This window comes from Limulus polyphemus, unplaced genomic scaffold (genome assembly GCF_000517525.1).
Source record: "Limulus polyphemus unplaced genomic scaffold, Limulus_polyphemus-2.1.2 Scaffold578, whole genome shotgun sequence".
NCBI lineage: Eukaryota > Metazoa > Arthropoda > Merostomata > Xiphosura > Limulidae > Limulus > Limulus polyphemus.
Genome location: NW_013666188.1, coordinates 271,232 through 293,075, shown reverse-complemented (window position 1 = coordinate 293,075; position 21,844 = coordinate 271,232). Strand labels below are relative to the sequence as shown.

Here is a 21,844-nt window from a genome sequence, read left to right as displayed (position 1 = left end):
GAAAAGACGTCTACATAATTCACCAAAAGTTTCCTAAACTGAAGAGCTTGTGATGATAACAAATGGATTATGCTCTTCTTATAGAGGTCAGTTAAAGTTCTGGGAGAGGATGTCCTTTCTTTATGGTTGTATTTCTTGCCTTAACATTGACTGGCTCTACCTCCTGGAACACACCCAACAATGCCCTTCCTTAAGTGTCTGCTCACATTTAGAGAAATTAGCTACTATTATGGGTACTTCTTGATGACCTGCCCCAAGTGACCTTCCAATCTTCACGTCTTCTGACCTAGATGGGTCTTCCAATGCTTCCACAAGCATCAGGCTTCCTCGGAGATGTTCTTTTTTTCTACCCCAAATTATCTTCTCTGACATAGGGGGTATTGTAGTTGACTTAAGTGCTTTGACATGCAAACCAACAGATGCAGCAACATTTACTAGAATTTGGCCAGTATTCATCAAAATTTATCAAAGTTAACTACACACTTTCTCGGTAGTAAGTAGTCCAACCCAAATATGCATGGGTCTTCAATGTCAGCCAAGTATACATTATGTCTCACACTAGTCCCCACAACCTTGCATAATGTCCTGTCACACCACAGAGCTTCTGCATGGCTTCTGGTACTCCTTTGTGATCTAGCACCTTGATACTCACAAGGGTTTGCTGGGATGCAGAATCTATGACAAAGTTGCACTTTTGGCCATCCAGCTTTCCTGTCACGTAGACACTATGTGTGCTTGCCATTTTACACTTAGCTGTTGGGACTTTCACAATGGGGGTTGGTGGGCGTCCATCAACACTAGCCACTACTGGTTTCCCGAAGCTGATATATTTTTAGTATTCTTCTTACACTGACTCTTCATATGTCCTTGATCTCCACAGTTCCAACAATCTTTCTGGGTAGCAGCCTTTCCTGCCGTGGCCTCTTCCGTGTGTTGAAGTTGCCAGCATTGAGCTCTTTTGTGTCCAGGTTTGTTACGATGCCAGCAAATTCCCTCAAACTTCTCTGAAAGCTGCCTTTTTCTGGCCTTGAATACTGATGACTGTACCTCTGTGCTGGACTTAACGTAGTATTCAAATTCAAGAGCTCTGGCCATTGCATCCTGCATAGTAGAGGGGTGTGCTTGCTTCACTTGTGGACTGTCCAAGGCATCAACAAAATGATCCCTCAGTAACAGCTTGAGGACATCGGGTGGTGCAGTTGGGTAGGCCTTGGGTGCCATAGTTTCCAAATCCTGTGCCAGTTCTTGCAGGCTCTCTTCTTTAGCACAGACTCTAGTCCTAAACCTAGCCCTGTAGACTTTGGACTGATTTTGAGTTCCATACCTGATTTCTAGAGCAGCTACCAATGCTCTATAGTTGTGCCTGTTGTCTGCCGACAAACTGTCCAAGTATTTCCAGTGGTTGTCCCTTCAAGCTCGTTTCCAGGTACACTGCTTTCTGCTCCTCTGTCCATCCATTCATTTCTGCCAGTAGCTCAAATTGTGCTCTATATGCCTCCCATGGTGCCTTCCCTTCGAATTCTTGTGGCTTCATTTGTACTAGATCACCCCTATTGCTGACACTCATGTCAGGAATGTGACTTCTGGCAGGACTGAAGATGTCTGCATTAGGGTTTAGCTGCGGGGTCTGAATGGGGCTTCCTGTTGTCCACGGCTGATTAGGTCCATGGCTAATTTATCCTCCCTGTGTAAAAGACAGTACATCGTCCTTTAATATATCTAATTCACTTTGAACTTTATTAATCTTTTCCATTTGTACTTCATACTGATGTTGTACTCTCTCTCTTTGTTCTTCTTGCCACTGTTGCTGACTTTCCTGTAGTTGTTGGAGATTTTTTTCCTGTTTCCTTTCTTGTTCCAGTTGCCACTTCTGTAGTTTCTATTCGTGTTTATTTTCTTTCTTCTCCAACCACTGCTATAGCCTCTCTTCTGGTTTCTTTTCTTTGTCTTCCAACCACTGCTGTAGTCTCTCTTGTTAATTTTCTCATTGTTTTTGTTTCTTTTCTTTTTCTTACAACAACTGCTGTAATCTCTCTTATTGTTTCTTTTCTTTTTCCTACAACAACTGCTGTAATCTCTCTTGTTTATTTTGCTGTTTGAGCTGCCACTGTTTTCTTGCCACTGCTGTTGTTTCTCTTCTTGTTTCTTTTCTCGTTCTTCATGTTTCTTTTGCTGTTCTTGTATTGCTGCTGTCAAATCTGCTAAGCTGTAGTTTGATTTACCGCTTCTCGTTTCCATCTTTTTTTCCTTTTCTGTCCCACTCGCTTACACCAGTTTGTTATGTATCTGCTTGATTGTTAATTTCCGGTAGAAATTCTTTCTGAGGAACTTCAGCGATACAAGGCCTTTCTTGATTAAACCAGTTTATTCTTTCTCGACACACACTTTTAGTACACTGTAATTCCACAGTCAGTACATTTCTTGTCACTTTAAACTTAGCAAAATTTTTAATACACATTATAAATCACAGCGATTCACAATCTCGATAACTTCACTCTCTATGAGTGCAAAACACACAGAATCGTAAATTACCCGAAACTTCACGACTGCTGTTGCTTAACTATCATACATTCATTAATTGTTGGCTTTTTCTGCCAGGCATAAATACCAATGAAGGGAGCATCTCGAATACACTCAGGCCTCCCCGATCATTCATGATCATTCGAAAAATTCATCACATGCCACCAGCGTCACGTGACTTCCACTGTCGTAATGATACATATATAGCTGCGTGCATGAGGTGGATGTAATTTAATGTTTATATGGCAGTCATGACACATGTACCATAGCGATTATTAACTTATTGTTGCAACTATATTGATGTCCCTTATCATTTGTTTAAATATAGGGTTACTGCCCTTTTGGACATGACACTGCTGATGGGATCACAGTTTTTTTATCAATGCATGATCTATTTTGGCCATGTTACACAAACGTCTAGGCTATCTCCCACAACAGAAATGTTTAAGCTGTACTTTAAAAAATGGCACCAAGCTCAGTTTCGAGCATCGGATTGGCAATCACGGTGAAAACTGATAGTAAGTGTTGAATTATAGCCAACACTGCATGATTGCAAATTTTTTGTAGATACTGCAGATAGAGTAGCCATCCTTGAAGCTGACTATAAGGGGTGGCAAGAATCGTGCAAGCCTAGATGGCGATTCTAGGCGAAAGTGAGGCAGAAAATTTGTAGCTATAGATTTGATTTAGAAAATATTTAGTTTCAGATTAAGTATGCAGCAGTGATGGTCCACCAGAGTTTAGGGTCACCACAGTGGAAGAGGGTCGTAGAGGCGTCATGACTCATACTCCATCAGAAATAGAGGGGGGGAAAGGAATATTAATATAATCAATTCATAATTGTTAATTAACACATTTTCGAGCTTGTAGAATGTGCAGAATGTCACTCTCAGAGGAAATCTGGCCAGCTGCAGCAAAACCATGACCGGCCTTACTATGGCCAGGGGAGAGGAGGAAAGGGGAAATATAACAACTGTAAGAAATATTAAAAATGCTTATATATATATATATTATGACACATTGTCTTATATTTGCTTTGAATATATATCCGTGCATCTATAGTGCTTTACAACTTAAAAAAACTATAAAGCCTACACACACATATATATAAATACTAGCCAAATGCATTGCATATGCATGCATGCATAAAAGTCATGTGGTTACAAAATCCAGTCCATGCACCATACCAGTATAGTTCAGTAGTCCCTCTAATCCAGTGTTTACAGGTTCCCCATATAGCTACAAGGTATAAATATAGTAGCTCTCTCTCTCTCTCTGTATGTATGTATATATATATGTATTATAAGCATATATATAACATGTGGTATGTTGATCACTATGCATCATAGTGATTATACATGCTGTACCATCATCATCATGTGCCGTCTTCTTCAGGAAGGTTGACTGTCACAATCCTCCACTTCTGTCTGTTCTGTGCTTTTCTCACCAGGTATTCATGTTTTGCTATCTCAGTTCACTCTTTAATATTTGTTATCCACTCTGTTCTTGGTCTTCCCCTGTATTTTTTCCCTTCTATTTGACTCTCTAGTAGGACTCACTGGATGTTGTCTCATCTCATCATATGGCCAAAATATCTTACATTTCTCTTCTTCATGGTTGGTACAACATATCTTTTCACATTCACAATACTGAGAGCTTCTTCATTTGTTACCTTGTCTATCCAGGATATTTTCATCACCTTTCTGTACACCCACATGTCAAATCCTTCCAGTTTGTTAATCAATGCTTGTGTGTCCATGTTTCACAGCCATATAACAGAGTTGACCATATATAGCACTTTATGATTCTCTTCCTTGTTTTAACTCTTATGTTTTTTGATATTAGACTTATTTTTATACTATTAAAGGCACCTCTTGCCACCTCAATCCTCTTCACTATTTGAGCTTCACATTTTCCATCACCTATTATGGTCTGGCCCAAGTATGTGAATTTCTCTACTTGTTGTATGTCTTTTTCTTCTAATTTGATCTGAATTTCTGGCTTATTATCATGTCTACTTATCATCATACTCATTGTCTTCTTAGCATTCATTTTCATTCCATACCTCTTTCCTGTATAATTTACATTATTCAAAATATCTTGTAAGTCTTGTTCTGTTTCAGCCATCAGTACAGTGTCATCAGCATATCTTAAATTGTATATCATCATGCTACCAATCTTAATACCTTTTTTTACTCTCAATGCTATGAAAGAAGTTTTCTGTGTACAAATTAAATAGACATGGGGAAAGAACACATCCTTAGTGTAGTTCTCTTTTAATTTGTATTTCTGGCAATAATCCCTCTTTGGTCCTAATGAATGCATTTTGGTTCCAATACAAATTTTGTATCAACTACAGATCTTTGCTGCCTATATCTAGGCTTTTCAAGCATTCTATCAACTTTTAATGGTTGACTCTGTCGAAAGCTTTTTCATAATCAATGAAGCACACATATACATCATCTTTCTACTATTATTCTTAAATTGAAGATTCCTTTCCTTGTTCTTTTTCGTGTCATAAATCCACTTTGCGCTTCATATATTCCTTCTTCAATTGTTCGTTGGTTTCTCTGTAGTATGATCTTCAATGTGACTCATCAGATTTAGTGTCCTGTAATTTGAACAGTTTGTGACTTTTGCTTTCTTTGGTATTCTGACAAATATCGAATCATTCATATCAGATGGAATGTATCCAGAATCGTAAACAAGGTAACACACCTCTGTAATTTTCTTCAATCCTGCATCGTCTAAGGCTTTCAACATTTCTGTAGTGATGTCATCATTTCCACTTGCTTTGCCACTTTTCATAGCTTCAATAACCTTTTCTACTTCTAGCTTCTTGATGGCCCTACCTTCCTGGTTGTCAATATTAGGTGGATCTCCTCTCTCATCGTAATATAGTTCATTCACATACTCGACCAATTTGTTAGTAATTTCTTCTGAATCAAACAGCATCTTTTCACTGCCAATGATAACATTGCTGCAGTGATATCAGAAGCAATAGGCATCCATTGTACATGAAGCCAATCCAAAGGTTGACATTGTTTCCCGAGAGAACATCATACATCAACTATGTATTTCATTAAACTAAACTATTTTAAATAGGACAGTATTACTAATATACAGATTTATGTTTATGATGGACATAAAATACTAAACAAACAAGAATATTACAAATTGTTAATTTAAAAAGGGGAATAGGGATCTTCAAAAATTACACAAACAAGATAGGTAGCTTAAAGTGAAAATGCTATCACTAAAACAAATAAACAAACAAGCTTAAGGTTTGAGATATAGTGTTGACATTATTTCCTCAATCTAAAATTCCCTGTTTTGACTTCATATCTAATAACTGTAATACTTAGGAGAGTCAAAATAGGGATTTGTAGCTTGAGAAAATGATTTCAACACTATGTCTCAAACATTAACCTTTTGAAGACCCTTATTCCCCCTTTTTAAATTAACAGTGTTTGATAATCTTGTTACAAATATCAGGAGATTAAACTCTCCCTATTTTAAATTTTTGGGACACCCAATCAGTGATGTCGGTAGTACCTGCACTTTGAGAGGGATGATGTTATTACTTTTGTCTATATGTCTTATGCTCTCAGTCTGTTATTCCCTTAGACTAAGATAGAGAATTCCAAAGCCACTCTCTCTCTGTGATTAAGAAACACCATCTGACATTCATTTTCACTCATCCTTTTAGTTGCTGGTGTTTGATAAATATAATTTGATTTTACTTCATAAAATTTTAAAGTTACAAAAAGGAGCTTATTAGCCCATCAAGGGTGTCCCTTCCAGTTCCCAACTATAACTACTCCTGACTATTCATGTATTCATCCAGTCTGTTTTTGAACTTTTGGCTCCACCACCGTTGAAGGCAGCTCATTCCAAAAGCCAACCACTCTGTTTCAAAAATAATACTGTCTAAACTGCAGATGTCTCCTCCACTGCCAAAATTTTAATAATTGATCCTTGTCTTAATGTTCTCACTGCTAAACACAAAAAAGGTTAATGAATCTATATAATCAATACCCTTAATAATCTTAAGCGCTTTAATCAAATCCCATCTGACCCTTCTCCTCTCCAGAGAAAACAAGTTTTAAGATTTTAGTCTCTCCTCATAGGACAATCCCACCATTCCAGGTATCATCTAAGTGGCTCTTCTCTGAACCTTCTTCAACAATTCAATGTCCTTCTTGAGAAAGGGAGCCCAAAATTGTACACAGAACTTTAAATGAGGCCTTACAAGTGATCTATACAGTGAAACAATTATATCCCTTGTCTTGTATTCAATATTTCTATAGATGCTACCCAAAATCCTATTAGCCCTATTGCTAGCTACAATACACCGTATAGTAAACTTAAGTGAGTTTTCAATCACAACACCATGTTTAATATTGTATCCAATGCCTTTTTTTTTCCCAACTAAGTCAAGTCAACTTTTCAGTTTTGAACTTCATTTTATGTATCCTGACTGTTCCTTCTGTTATTTTGCAGTTACTGTTTGAAAAATAAATCAGCAAATCTGAGAATGCCACATATTACCATCATATTGTAGGCTTCTTTACTACTGTCTGTGATCTTTATTTGCTGATTTCAAAAATTTTTTAGACATGCATGATTTATTTAAAGCATGCACAAATTTTACAAATAGGAAATCTTTGTGTAGTATTAACCTTATTTTGTCTTCTTGTTACACATGTTCAATGAGTGTGCTCCATTTAGGTGTTTTTGGATGTTTCTAATAAATAGTGTTGGTGAAGATTTATTTTTGGATTTTAATTGTGCCTGCTTTCTCTCTTGTTTATATTTAGAAATACCTGGAGATTAAACTCTCTCTGTTTTCACTTTTGGAACAACCACCAATGAAGTGGGTAGCCATGCACTCTGAGAGGGATTATGTTACATTTTTTGTCAATATGTCATGTGATCTTAGTATATTATTTCTTCAGGTTTAGACAGAAAATTCCAATGTCTCTCTCTGTAATATGAAACACCATCTGACATTCTGTTTGCTCTTCTTTTAGTTGTTGGTGTTTGATATATAAAGATTGATTTTACTTAGTTTAACATTGTATTCAGTCAGTTTTAACTCTGTGTGACTTATCCTTACTGTTCCTCCTGTTATTTGCAGTTATTACCAGAAAGGTTAAATAGGCGAACTTGAGAATATCACACAGTACCATTATAGTGTAGGCTTCTTTGTACTGTTCTCTATAATCTTCATGAACTGATTTGAAGTCTGTTGCTCTTCATACAATATCTAGGCCATGTGTGCAAATAACTTTGGACATAGAATTATATTTTGTTATCCATGAATAATTAGATCTCTTTACAATGCATGTTGTGTCAAAGCAATATTGATTTAAAATTAGTTGTTTCTGGTTTAGTTTATATATATCTAAGATTTTAAAGAAAGAGTAGTGATCAGACTATGCTGATGTTTTTCCATTATTTTATGGATGTAAGTGGAAAACCTGACAGTGCTGAAATGGCCTTGTCTAGTCCTTGCTGTTTCTTCTCGACTTACAATGCAACACTATCCAATACTACACTTTATTTTGTTGTTTAACAATTTATTCACAAGTATTGTAATTTCAATATTGTATATAATACAAATATACATAACATTCATTGTACCTTGTGTAGAGTATAGTTGCTGTTATTATTATTGCATTTAATTGAGACAATTATTTATTGTTGCATGAATAATGAAGCTATATATTTATTTACATTAAGTAAAAATGGTGTATCATAAATCTCTTTGTTGGCCCTCTAATAGTGTAAAGGAAAGCCACCAGATGGCTGAAGTTAACAGAGAAGAGAATGACAAATTGAAAGAAACTTTAGGTATGTGTGAACATTTCATTGAAGATGGCTCCATAGACACAGCACACAGACAGAAAAAAGACCAGAATAAATACATGTAAGTAATGTGTTATGTGTTGATAGGAGTTTAAAATTGTTTAAATGGCATAGATATTTGAACTAATTAAGAGACACAATTTTTACGCATCCTATAAAAGATGTAAATGCTATATTGAATTGAATCTGACTCATAAATTGTCTTCAGGGCCATCTCTATTTTGATATTTTTTGTCTTTCTATTACTATACATTGCAGTGTTAATGCTGGCCACTAGATAAAACCAGTTATTAACTCATGAAGTTATATTTTGTGATAAGCTTAGCAGGATCTTTAATTTTAGTTCAGCTTATTGAATTACAGACTATAAAATCATACTTCAGGTTCATGAAGTAGAAATGCTTATGTTACAAAATAGCCAAATCTGCACTTGTAAGACACATAACTGATAATTAAGATGATATTCTGCTGACACTGAACCGTGTTTGTTGTTGAAATCAGAGAGTCACCCAGTTGTTGTTTTGTTTATTGCTTGAATTTTCTTTATGGTAGTTTGGTTCTTGATTCCATTAGCTCATCTTCTCCAGAAAGAGAGAAAGGAAAAATCCCAATAAAGTATGAAGAAAAGTGAGTATAAATTTAAATTTTATCTTGTATAGATGTCAATTTTTGGGATATTAATATAAATGACTCAAAATTGATTTAAAAGAAGTAGGTTTAAGTTGTTTCTAGCACACTGTGGTTGCAGATGAAGCAGTTTATACTAGTAAACAGTGTATAAGGTATTAATAAACATTTATTACTAACCTCAGATTAAGCTGCTGTTATAGCACAATCAGCAATACAATAATGCCATTATACTCAAAGTAGACTGTTGATGTAGCACAATCAAACCACACAGCATTGTTGGTACAAGGTGATGCAAAAGTTGTGCACCATCATGATTTTTCTATCTCTTGCACTTACAGCTGTTCAAAGTGTGTACCTTGTTATTACAGGATTGCTTTTACAATCTAATGCAAAGTTAATGACATCACAATCAATTATTGTAATAAAAGAGCAAGGTAAACACAAATATAACATAGAAAAATAATACTAAGAGAGGAGATAAGAATATCATGGTGGTTAACATGACAAAATCAACCAAAATAAGAGCAAATGTAGGAAACAAGGTCTATTTACATGCAAAAGTGTGTATGTGTGTATATAGATGAAAGGATTAAAAGTTTCTGTGTCCATGAAAATCTATTTATAAAGTAAATCCTCTGGTCTATTGATAATGTGATTAGTTTAAATTCATTTTAAAAACTCTGTCTCCTGTAGAGTTTCTCTGATTTGTTATTGTCAGTTTAAAAACTCAAAATCTGAAGAAATAATTTAAGCAAACTAAAATGAATAGTTAATGGAGAAAACAAAATTTTCTTCATGTGAATAAACTGTCCAACATGATTAATCATTTAAGTAATCTTAATGTTTATTAATTGCATGGCTATTTTAAGTACAAATTGATAAAATAATGTATTGTATTCTTCAGAGATGGAAAAGTGTTACATGGCAAAAAACGAAGAACTAAGAAATATTATAAAGAAAGGTGAGTTTGTAACTTAGTCAATTTCTAGCAGTGAAGTTGTATCACTAATTATGTATTGATGTGATACAGCTAAAACATAAGAGATTTTCACCATATGACTTGGTTTATAACTTTTTTAAATATTATGAATTTAATTAAAAGTGCAAATTAATTAGTTTATTTCCTTGCTTTCAATGGTAAATAAGTATACAAAAATTAGTCAGGAAAAGTATAATGAGTTTTACAATACCAACCTTGGTGCAGCCAAAACTAGGTATTATACATGTCATTGAGATGCATTATAATTTTAACTTTGCCCAAACTTCAGAGCAGTAGCACATTATTTAGAGGGATATGTTGAAGTATGAAACAAATGAGTTCATATCCAACAAATACCATACCATGAGCAGTATTTTTAAGCTTTCACCATCCTACTAGATTGTCGATAGAGAATGTTATCCAAAGGAGTTTTGTATATCTTTCAGTGTGAAAAATAGCTTCATATAGCTTTTGTTTGAAAAAATACCTTTATAACCCTTTGTAATAAAAAAATTGCTTTGAGAGTACAAACAAGATATATATTATTTTATAAAATTATAAACTGCTTGATTTATTAATAAAGAAATTTCTGCACATTACCAATATATATTGCCTTTCAGTTTTAAAAGAGTATAGTAAGAACTAAACGGTTTTCCTTGTTTTAGTTGGTAGGTACCAGCAATCTTTCTATGTTATAATTATCATTCTGGTATGTAGGTTACACAGATGGTGAATAGTTGTTTTAAAACTGTAAGATAAATTTTAGTACAACATCTCATTTTCTGTTTTTTATTTAATTATTTGTTTTAAGCTTTCATATTTCATTTACATAAAAAATCTTGATATATTTATTATCAGAAATATTCAACAAATCACAGTAGTTAGGATATTATTACACTTTTAAGTAACTCTAAATGTATATATTTGTTTTGATTTGTCTTTTGATATCCATATTTTTATTCCAAATATATTTAAGAGCATATATCAGGTATATTGTGCCATTTATTTTTTTTACAGTGTGTTTTCTTCTGTTTTTATTACTGTTTATCTTCACATGCAGAATCTTACTTTACTCTTTTCTTGTGATGGTATATTGATATATGTATATATATATATAAGATTTAGGCTTGTAGTGTATCTGGTAACAAACATTATTTATCGAGTTTGTGTTTTATTATAGTTACTGTACTTAAAGTGATGGTGGCAAATAAACATATCCATAATGTTACTCAATGCAATAATGTATGATAAATACTGACTGTATTTATGTTTCTAAGACTAAAATAATTTCTATGCTTATATTAGTTTCTGCTCTTTCGAAATGGGTAAAAAGAATGAGGTGAGATATTAAGAAAACATTTAATTATAAGTGTGGATTATTTTTATTTATGAACTCTGGAACAAATTGAAAATTTTTGTTTTCCATATGATAATAAAGATATAACATGTAAAAATATTTTAAAGATGTAAATAGGTTCTATGGATAATAAAATTATTTCAAACTATTTATTTTTGTTAATACATCACACTGAAATAGAAAAGTTCTTCATAAATGTTGTTAATATGTTTAATTTTAATATCTAGATCCTTAAATGAAAATGATTATTGTTCTTAAGATGAAAAGTTTGGTCACTGAAAAAACAAACTTACAAATCTTAAAACACTTTAGTTGGTATAAAATTAAGATTTACTTTTATACAGCAAAGTATTGTGTGTATGGTTTTTCTATCAATATTTTTTCTTTTGTTTAAATGTTTTGTATTAACTAAACCTTGAATTTAAGTTTCATGTTTAACTGAAAAACTGTCATATTCTTCGTGATTTAGAGACCAAACTAGTTTCCACCACTAATAGGGATTTTTGTTTTGAAAACACACGTTTTTAAACTGTTAATTTTAACAATGTTGTTAAAGTAAAAATATAGGTAATAAATTAACGTTTGAAATTAAAAGGAGATATTGTTCATTTGTTAAGTAGAAACAAAACCTCCATTTGCCTTTGTGGGCCCTCTATGAATATTGGAGTGGGATCTCCAACTTAACATTAACAATCAAAAATAAAGGGTCATTAAAATGAAATATTGGTTCTCAAGCAATTCTCTGTTTAGATAACATCTAAAAATCTGTCACCAATATTATATTTTCAAAGAAAATTTTCATAAGCAATTTTCTATGAAAAAGCTATATATATATATTTCCTTTGAAGTTAGCAATTCAAAATGCAAATTATATACATTAATTTAAACCAATTGGTGTCAAAATATAATTACCTAAAAATTTTATTTTATTTTCTAATTTTCTTAGCTGAAAAAGAGTCTATAATTGTACCGTAATTAAACTTTGTTCAAGCTGGTGTTTAATAGATACTATGTCCAAATTACTTAATTGTTCTTCTGACATAGTGATATGTAAGTATGTTGTTATAAGTTTTAGCTTTGAGAAAGAGCACATAAGCAACTGTGACAGGCATGGTGAGAAGTATACCTAATGCTATGGATACATTTGGGTATGTGTCAGTCAATCCATGCTCTGTAATATAGCTTAAAGTTTTCAATGCAAAACTTCCTGCAGAAACTGAATGATGCAAGATTTTAATTTTGTCACACAATTCAACTGGATCAATGTTACTGCTTGTGGGATCTGAAAGTAAAGTATGAAGTTTCATACAGTTTTTGAGAAGTTCCTTATCACTTGTTGATATTGTCTTAGAAATATCAAAGCTAACTTTAAAAGGCATCAATGTATCTTTTAGCTGTTTGAATTGTTCTCTGAGAGCAATAGTAGATATGTCAATTAGATGAAGAAAAACTTCTACCCTGAACTTTTCCTTCTGGTTCATGATGGGTTCATCTGTTGCACTTTTGTGTGTTTCACAATGTCACGACCCTCATTGAACGTAGGATCTGATATTGTTTCTGGCATCAGATTTTTTGCTGTCTTTATGGCATCTTCAAAGCCTACATCACAATAATTCAACAGCTCAGCAGTGCACCTATGAATTGAGTCAAGAGCAGTATCAAGTTGCATATCCTTGGATTGTAGAATTTTGCTGACACGGTTTATTTTAGTTCGGACGTCATACCATACAACTAGGCATACAAGAAAACAAAATTTTTCAATTTCTTTGAATCTTTACCTTTAGAATCTTCAGATACCTTCTCAAGAGCAGATTTGATGTCTTGTAGTTGGTAGCGTATGACTTTGATGGCATTCACTTTGCATTCCCATCTCGTTTCTAAAAAAACCCTTTACTGAAATATTTGTATGTTGCTTTAAAATGTCCCACCTACAAGTTGAAGCCAAAATCAATGTATAGATTTTTTGTATGAATCCAAAAACTGAAATGGATACAAGCAATGACTGGGTGGCATCTGAAATGACTAGATTAAGACTATGTGTATTGCATGAAACATAAAATACTTTTGGATTTATTTTTAATACACACGTTTGCAATCCTGAATGTTTTCCTTTCATATTACTCCCATTGTCATACCCTTGACCTTTGCAATCACATAATGACAGCCCAAAGTTCTTATATATTTGCAGCAGTTCCTCTGTCAATCTAGCACCAGTTGTGTCTTTCACTTTGATGAAGGTAAAAAAAATGCACACACACACACACTTTGGAGTCAAATCCGTCTTGTGCTGTAACAGACCTTATGATAACTGAAAGTTGTTTTTTTTTACTCATGTCAGGAGTGCAGTCAAGCATTATGGAATAATACTTTGATGCTGCTACTCTAACCAATATTTCTTCCCTTATTTTATCAGTTAACAGTTCGAGAATCTCATTTTGCATGTTAGAACTCATATAATGACCTTTTGTTTCTTGTAAGCCTATGCGTCTGACATGCTCTTTCATTATTGGATCAAATCATGCTAGTAACTCTTTTTGCACTAGAAAATTGCCATTGTTTGGTTGGTACAACTGTCTGGATGATCCTAAAAATGATAAATTTCTTTCTGCCAAGCTACGTATAATGGCAATCAGCCATTCTAGAACATTTCTCCAATGTTGCTTTTCAATATTCAGCAAAGTTTGTTGCTCATCATCAATTGTCTTTCCCTATTTTAATCTAGCATCAAATTCTTTCCATTTTTCCATGCACTTTACATGTTCTGGAAGTATTTCTTGGTTAGAAAGTGTCTTAGACATGTCATCCCAGGCAGAAAATCCCATGTTTGTAAGCTGGATTATTGTATTTCCGAATATCTGCAGCAATAGCAAAATAGTGCATCTCAAAAAACTGCATAAATAAGCCACATTTCCTAATGTTGCTCATCATTTATATATTTCCTATAGTAATTGTTTACAGTAAATCATCTATTATTTTTATTAGTTGAGAAAGAAAAATTCTTTATTCTCTTAGGTTCAACCTTTACTATTTCATAGATAGTAGGATTTTCAAACAAATCTGGCCATTTTGATGGATCAGAAAAATCATCAGTATCAGAGTTGGATGTAGAAACATAACTGCTGTTCATGTTGATCTGATTTTACCAGTTCCTGAGGTTCAGTTAATACTAATTTAGGATCACTAGTTGTATGATGTCATTTACTTGATCCAACATTAACTTTGTCATTTCCTGTGTTTGGGAGGATAATGAGCTTGGTGGTGATATATAAGCTGCATTACTACCACTGCTAGGCCTAGTAGTACAAGGTACAGACAATCTTGACTTTTTTTTTAAACTTTTTATAGAATCTTCAAGCTTGGTCTTCTCAATCTCCTTTTCTTTAATTTTTTTTTACATTTTTTTGTTGCACTGGAATCATAATGTCGTATGCATCTATGTTTATGTCTATCACTGCTCATCTTTACAATCCAATCAGTAATAGAAACACCACAAGAATATATATATTATTTTTAATTATATTTTAATATCTTTTTTAATTATATATAGTATCAGTTCAGCTTTAAACATGGTCGTTTGTATTTTGTAATTGCTCTGTAAAGTTGAATGAACTATGTTTGTACTCATGTGCTGTAATTCTATTTGCTACTTCAGTGTTTATTTCAATTTAAATGTTCACTTTGTGTCAAACTTAGCTTTGACCAAAATTTATCAGTGTTTAAGTGCTTTGTGTATCTATTTATTGCCTTTTTATTTTATTTCACTAAGTTTTATTTATTTAACAAGTAAAGAGTGTTTGCTGTTTCTGTTTATTTAGTAAACCTGATATTGGGATGCTTATTACTTAAAACCAGATAAGGGTGGTGGGAATTGTTATAATGAATAGGTCAGAATATGTTGATAAAAGGAATAAAATTATAAATGATAGGTCTAAGCTCATTCCTGTTTCTACTTCTGTATGCAAAATTATCACGAATATTGAGGCCAAGCTTAACCGTTTTTTGATTAAGCTTAAAAACAGTAATGTAATTGATGACTCTCTTTGTATCATAGGCTATACTTATATTATTAGTTACAGGTGGAACTGTGGACAACTGTACCTGCAGGATTCAAATGACTAATGAGGTTAACAGTTGCTTGTTCTGATCAAAATTAATACCAATATATACAAATATAAATATGATTTACTTACAGTTCAAATCAATACTTGGAAATACTATCAATTTGATTCTTGGTAGGACAGTGGCATTTAACTGTCTTTAAACTTAAAGTTTATGATTATGTTGTGTACTGTTGCGTGGAGCACTTGGATGGGTTTTGCACTGTCCTTTGTGTTTGTGGATTTTTATCTATTGCAAAACACCACACTTTGCCTATTATGGCTGGGATATGATTTGTTGCAGGTCTCTTTCTTTATGGCTCTGTTTCCTTAAGTTGATCCATATTTCTTTGTTTTCCAATATGATTATGAGCAAGGGATATCTCTGTCTTAGAAATTCTAAATTTCGAAACACATCTCCACTGAAAATATAGTTTTATCCCGATAAAAGTTTATCTTTTCTGCCCATCTAAGCATTGGTATGAATCTTACTTCACTTGCTTCAGCCTTTATACCACACTCTATTGCCCAAGGAAAGTTAAATTGTGTGATTCTCTCCACTTATGTCAATGCGCCCCCTATCCCAGATCTGTATATAAGCTCCCTGTTATTACTTCCTAGTCATTCTCTCAACAGAAGAATGTTATGACAATAGTTTTACACGTTTGCTGTGGGTTTCTCTTCAGTGTTGAATGGCTTTAGTTATACCTAAGCTTTAGATAATTCCTTTTTCTTAGACCTTTCTTCTTGAGTCTTGTCTATTTTCTTTATTTTACACAATAAAGAAAGTGAATTTCAATATAAGGGTTTTTCAAAGTGATTTCAGTAATATTTTGTGTTTATTTCTCTTCTTTTTCAGGGACCCTTTTGTCATTTTCATTTGGATCCCACTAAGTGCTGGGTGTTGCCTGGTCAGGTATGCTTCCTTCCAAATCTGCACTAGCTACCAGTCAACCGATAAATTTCCTGGGAGCAACAAGCTCTGTTGAGTTGGGGTGTTCCATAAAACCACCTTGTGTGCTTTCTGGGTGGTAAACAGTTATAACACAAAGACAAATACACTACTGGACAACCACTCATGGACTATGATAAGTAAAGCTTAAGAGGATTTTGCCCATCCCTGCTGACCCCTAGGTTGAATAAATCAGGGTCGGTTTGCTTTTCAAAATAAGGAACGTAGTTCACATATTGCACTGTCGCTGGAGCATCATTCCTTGGAACTCCCCATGGTGAGTATCCCCCCATTTCTCCCAGTGGAGTGTGGGAGTCCTTGTCACTTCAAGTTTCCAGTCAATGGAGTGGTGGACAGAGGTTTATTCCTCTTGAGTAATGCTTGAACTCATTATTCCACTCAAGGAGAAGAGGTCGAAGCTGGGTGCTCTTCTACCAATAACTCTGGATGGTTTTTCCAGATGTATGGTAGGAGCAGGACCAACCTATGTGGGAGTCTCCTCGTAATTCCAGTTCAGAGATGACTCTTCACTGGTTGTGTTGAGCATGACCCTTCTTTTTAGCCATCTTCCTCTTTGTAATGATTATGGAAGAAGGTCATCAACTCCTTGTAATTCTGCACATAGAGCATCAGTTTCTGTGCCATTGGTTCTACTTAGTTTGTTCCGCATCCTACTCGTAATTCTAGGGGCAGGAAGTGTAGCTTTGCCTCTCAGGTTGTGGAGTTAGGATTTCAGTTCATAATCCATGGCCGGGTAATCTCTGTTTGTTCAGATTGAGTGAGGTGTGACAGGTCCTGTAATTCTGAGTTCAGTTTGTTGCATTTTGCACTTCTTCAGGCTGGGGCAAGGGTTTGTCCACTTTTGTGTTGCTTGCCTTCTCTTTGTAATTCCAGTGGCTCGACAGGTAAGATTCTGTAACTTTCAGGTTGGATTCCAATAATACCATGTTACTAAAAAAGACAAAATAAACAGTGGTCCTCATGCCCTAGCCACTATGCCTTGGATCTAGATTTGGGGCCTGAAGAATTAATGTTCTTCTGATGATGTTAGAGTTTTGCCTCTGTGGCTGGTCGGCCTTTACCACCCAGGAATTAGCCTTCTTGTTGTCCAGGTGAAGAGCATACCTGTTTCAGAAGTAGTGAGGATTCCACTAGTGTGCTATTACTATATCTCATTTTATCACATCTTTTTTTCTATGTAGACACTTTCTGTGTGGATCTTGCCCTCTGCCCTCACTGGCTCCTCTCCCTTGTCAATGTGGGATTCTAGCTATAGTGTGAAAAGAGGTGTGTTTTGGAAGTTAACATTCCTGATAATGTTAACTTTCCAGTCTGAAAACATCTTTATAACCTGAGTGTATGAATGTTTTGTGTTGAAAAGGGCTGTTACATATCCTTCCCAGAAGCAATTACTTTTTGGTTGCATAATACTATGTAAAAGATACCAAACAATATCTTAGTGTAATTTAGATATATTCTGTTACACCATAACTTCATATCAGCTGTTTTCATCCTGCTATTTGCTGATTTGCATATTCAAACTTATTTCAATATAATGTACAAAACCTTGGATTTCTCCTTTTGTTTCTTTCAACTGTATGAGAAGAATGTGTGCAAGATCAACGAACACTGTCTAGAACTGATGATTTTTGCAGTAAAATCATTTAAGGAGTTCATTGATATGCTGATTAAGAGAATGATGAAGGCATTTTGACCCTCTTGTGGCAGTTTTTGAAACAACCAATAACAAGTTTTAACTTTCCAGAATAAGACCTATGACTCTCAATGTTCTTCTAACAAAATTTAGTTTCCCTACAACAAGTAACTTTTTTAAGATAGAACAATTTTAAATATGAGGTCTTCTTTATAATGAACCTGTATATGTAAATATTGTTTGTTCATTATATAACAAACACTTTTATAAATTATATTAATTATAAGACTCTTTGTATATATTGTGCTTTAGGTCTATTGTTTTGTATTCATAAATGGTGTTAATGTATTTTTTGAAGCTTACCCATTATAATTTAAAATTAGACTGTCTTGAAAAACGTTTTAATAGTTTTGGTTCAGTTATTTATTTTGTGAAAGATATTTTTACAATTGTTTTGAAAGAATAATTGGAGTTAATTCATTATGTAACATCAAGTTAATTATGTTTGATATAAACTTTGTAAATTGAAAAATTATTTTATGAGAAAAATTAACGATGAAATGATGTTATTATATAATAGAAAATTTTGTAAAATGTTCTGGTGGCTCAGTGTTAAGCTTCAAGGCTTATAACACTAATTTGAGATTTAATCCCTCTGGTGGTTGCATTGCAGATACCCATTTTTTACAGCTTATTACTAAAACACACATTTAGTGTTTTTGTAGATCTGAAGTTTGGTTTGGTGAATGATTTTTATAAATTCGTTTTTAAAAAATGAATAGAGTAGGTATTTAATAATAGATATCATTCTGTAAATCCAACTCATTATTTGTTCTATACACTGTTAGCTTGTTCAAGTGATTGTTAATGTGTGTATTTCTGTTAGGTATGATTAAGTGATTGTTGGTGTATATGTTTCTGCTAGGTATGAATTAGTGAGACTGCCTGACTCAGTATTAGTAGATGTGTAAGGCAACATAAGCTATACATGAACAGTGTGAGAATTATTAGACAGAAACCATTAGAAACTTGTGATAATTATTTTGTGGCTCTTTGTATCAACCTTTATTAGCTTAAAATCATAAAAGATATAAATTTTTTTTTCTGGCAGATCAACTTCTGCGATGTCCTTAAGGAAACGAAAATATTCTGATAAACGCAAAAAAAGGTATTTATTAAAATTTTTACTAGAAGTAAATTGTACTAGTTTCATTCATGAGGTATATGATGAAAAAATGACTTTGTTCAGCACATAAAGATTCTAATTTTTAGGTAAATAAATATGAAAATTGATACTTTCTTACTCTAGTAGCAAAAATCACAGGAAGCATAAGAAGCTCCACAGATCTTCTTCAGAATCCAGTAATTCTTCAACCTCATCTAGTGATAACTCAGACAACAGTCAGTCCAGCTCTAACAGTTCAGGCGAACCTGATAGTAGCAGGTTAGTATAAGTTACCTTGTTGACTTATCATTGCTTGAATTTCCTTTCTTTTTGAGACTCAAAATGATTAATAATTTGTACAAAGCTATTGTCATCTGAAAGAGTCTTTTATAGGTAAGATTTAATTATTATTATTAAAAGTATCTTGTAAGAACTGGCATATAAAAGTTCAGTTAGTGGCTAAAAAGCAACTTAATTTCAGCTATTAAAGCATCTTCATAATATATATCAATATCTTCCTCAGCAGTGTTCCTGTTAAATAATTTCTAGAACAGAGTGGTGAGGTGAAAGTTACCAAGTTTAGGTTTTTACCTCCAAACTTGTGTAGCTTATTGCTAAAACACAAATTTGTTGCTTTTGTAGATCTGAAGTTTGTTTTGGTCAATGATTTTTATAACACAATGTTTCAAAATTAAGTTAATGCTTAGTTATATTGTGACTAAACAAAATGCTTCTACAACCAGAGTCAAAAAGAAAGAAAAGGTAAAATCAATTATGACATAGTAAACTATGGAACCTATTTTCTATGCTATTAGTACAGAACTATATTTATGTCAATTGAACTGACATAATGTGGAAAATTGCCTTCCTAAAAGTTTAAGCTCCTTTGTGTGAGTGCTTTATAAGTTTTAACCAAGAAAGACATCATTGTTTTGTTTTTTCAGTGAACAGGAATTTCAAAGTTTAGAATGTATTTTCAGGTTTTGATTGTCATTTTTCTTGTTCTGCATTTAATCCTGATCTGTTATTATAATATCATTTTTTATGCTCTTAGCTGTAAAATTGTTTTAATTTTGTAGGTTTTTTTGCTGTCAAAAAGATATTAGAAACTAAAGGGATTGTATATTAGAAAATATTAATTTCAAAGTCTACAAATTAGTTTTAACCCATTTGTTAGCTCCTTGTGAAGAAATATAGTTAACCTATTTGTTGAAAGTTTGTTCTCTTATAGTGCACCATTACTGATTACATATCAATTGCCTAAAATAGAAGGAACTGTTGAAAAGAATATGCTTTGAGAAACATATTCTTGTTAATTTATGATCAACATAATTTTTTTTCAACTGACTTTGACACTAATTTAGCTAGCCAACAAAAATACACATTATAGTTTATTTTGCTGGTTAATAAGCACATAATGTATTGACTACGGTACTTCCATTTACAGTTGACAACTCTTCTGGTATGACTTCTCAGGAATTGGGTAGGACTTTATCTACAGAGGAGGTACAGGTCTTAATTCGTAGGGAGCTAGATTCATATGTTTGGCCAGTGATTTCACTTCCTTTTCAACCTGACAATGTTGCTGAGGAAGAATACAATGAAGGATAATACAATTTTGTCTCTTCTTATTATGGTCTGTCACATTCTACATGTCTTCAGGGATTTAAACTTTCACACCATTTTTTACTGCTGGCTACTTAGGTTGATGGTTGATGCATATTAATTTTTATCTGTATGTTTGAGATGAGGGTGATTTCTCTAGTTTTCCTGCTCCTGTTGCCATGCCTCCACGTCATTCACTATGGTTGAGATTTGTTTTTCTCTTCCTTTCGTCCTATTGCTTCCAAATTTCCCAGTGGATTGGTGGTAAGTTTTTGACTTGTACACTTCGAACCTAGTTGCGATACCAGTGGTAGGTGTGTCTCAGATGCCTTTTGTGTGGCTTTGTCCTTCTTTACACATGGGAGAATTAAGTATTTCATGTCGTCAGTGCTCAGACATTGGTAAATTAGATATTTATGTATCCTTTCTCATCTGAGTTAATTTAGATTTATTTTAAGTTACATATTGATTATTACTTTGTTTTCTAGGTAATTTTAGTTGGTTTACATGTTTGTTATTATTATGTGCTTTGTAGACTAGATAAATTTCAATGGTGGTCAGTTCAATATTAATAAGTACTTTGTTCACTGGGTGTGCTCGGCATGGCCAGGTGGTTAGGGCGCTTGACTCGCAATCTAAAGGTTGCGAGTTCGAATCCCCGTCACACTAAACATGCTCGCCCTTTCAGCCTTTTCAATCCCACTATTCGTTGGTAAAAGAGTAGCCCAAGAGTTGGCGGTGGGTGGTGATGACTAGCTGCCTTCCCTCTAGTCTTACACTGCTAAATTAGGGGATGGTTGGCGTCAGGAAGGGCATCCGACCGTAAAAACCCTGCCAACACCAAAAAAAAAAATAGCGACCCCCGTATAGATACGGGAAAAAGCTACAGAAGAAGAAGAAGACTTTGTTCACTGGGTATGTTTAGATAGTTTGTACTTTTCATATAATTTTTACTAGTAACATGTAATTCATTGTTCTATCTGAATAATTTTTTAGATAGTTTGTACTTTTCAT

At 33.6% G+C, this 21,844-nt stretch overlaps 1 protein-coding gene across 12 annotated transcripts in view; it reads left to right on the top strand.

Annotated features, from left to right (window-relative positions):
* Positions 1 to 21,844, top strand: part of LOC106459222 (serine/arginine repetitive matrix protein 4-like) — a 132,965-nt gene that overhangs the window by 41,536 nt on the left and 69,585 nt on the right. For 11 of the 12 annotated variants that reach the window (XM_022385675.1, XM_022385669.1, XM_022385673.1 and 8 more), the window contains 5 exons: positions 8,309 to 8,452; positions 8,944 to 9,018; positions 9,926 to 9,982; positions 19,172 to 19,228; positions 19,370 to 19,504. In XM_022385675.1, the coding sequence (XP_022241383.1) occupies positions 8,328 to 8,452; positions 8,944 to 9,018; positions 9,926 to 9,982; positions 19,172 to 19,228; positions 19,370 to 19,504 (449 nt within the window). In that variant the 5' untranslated portion in view covers positions 8,309 to 8,327. The remainder of the gene's footprint in view (positions 1 to 8,308; positions 8,453 to 8,943; positions 9,019 to 9,925; positions 9,983 to 19,171; positions 19,229 to 19,369; positions 19,505 to 21,844) is intronic. The other variant, XM_013918826.2, reaches the window with a different exon arrangement.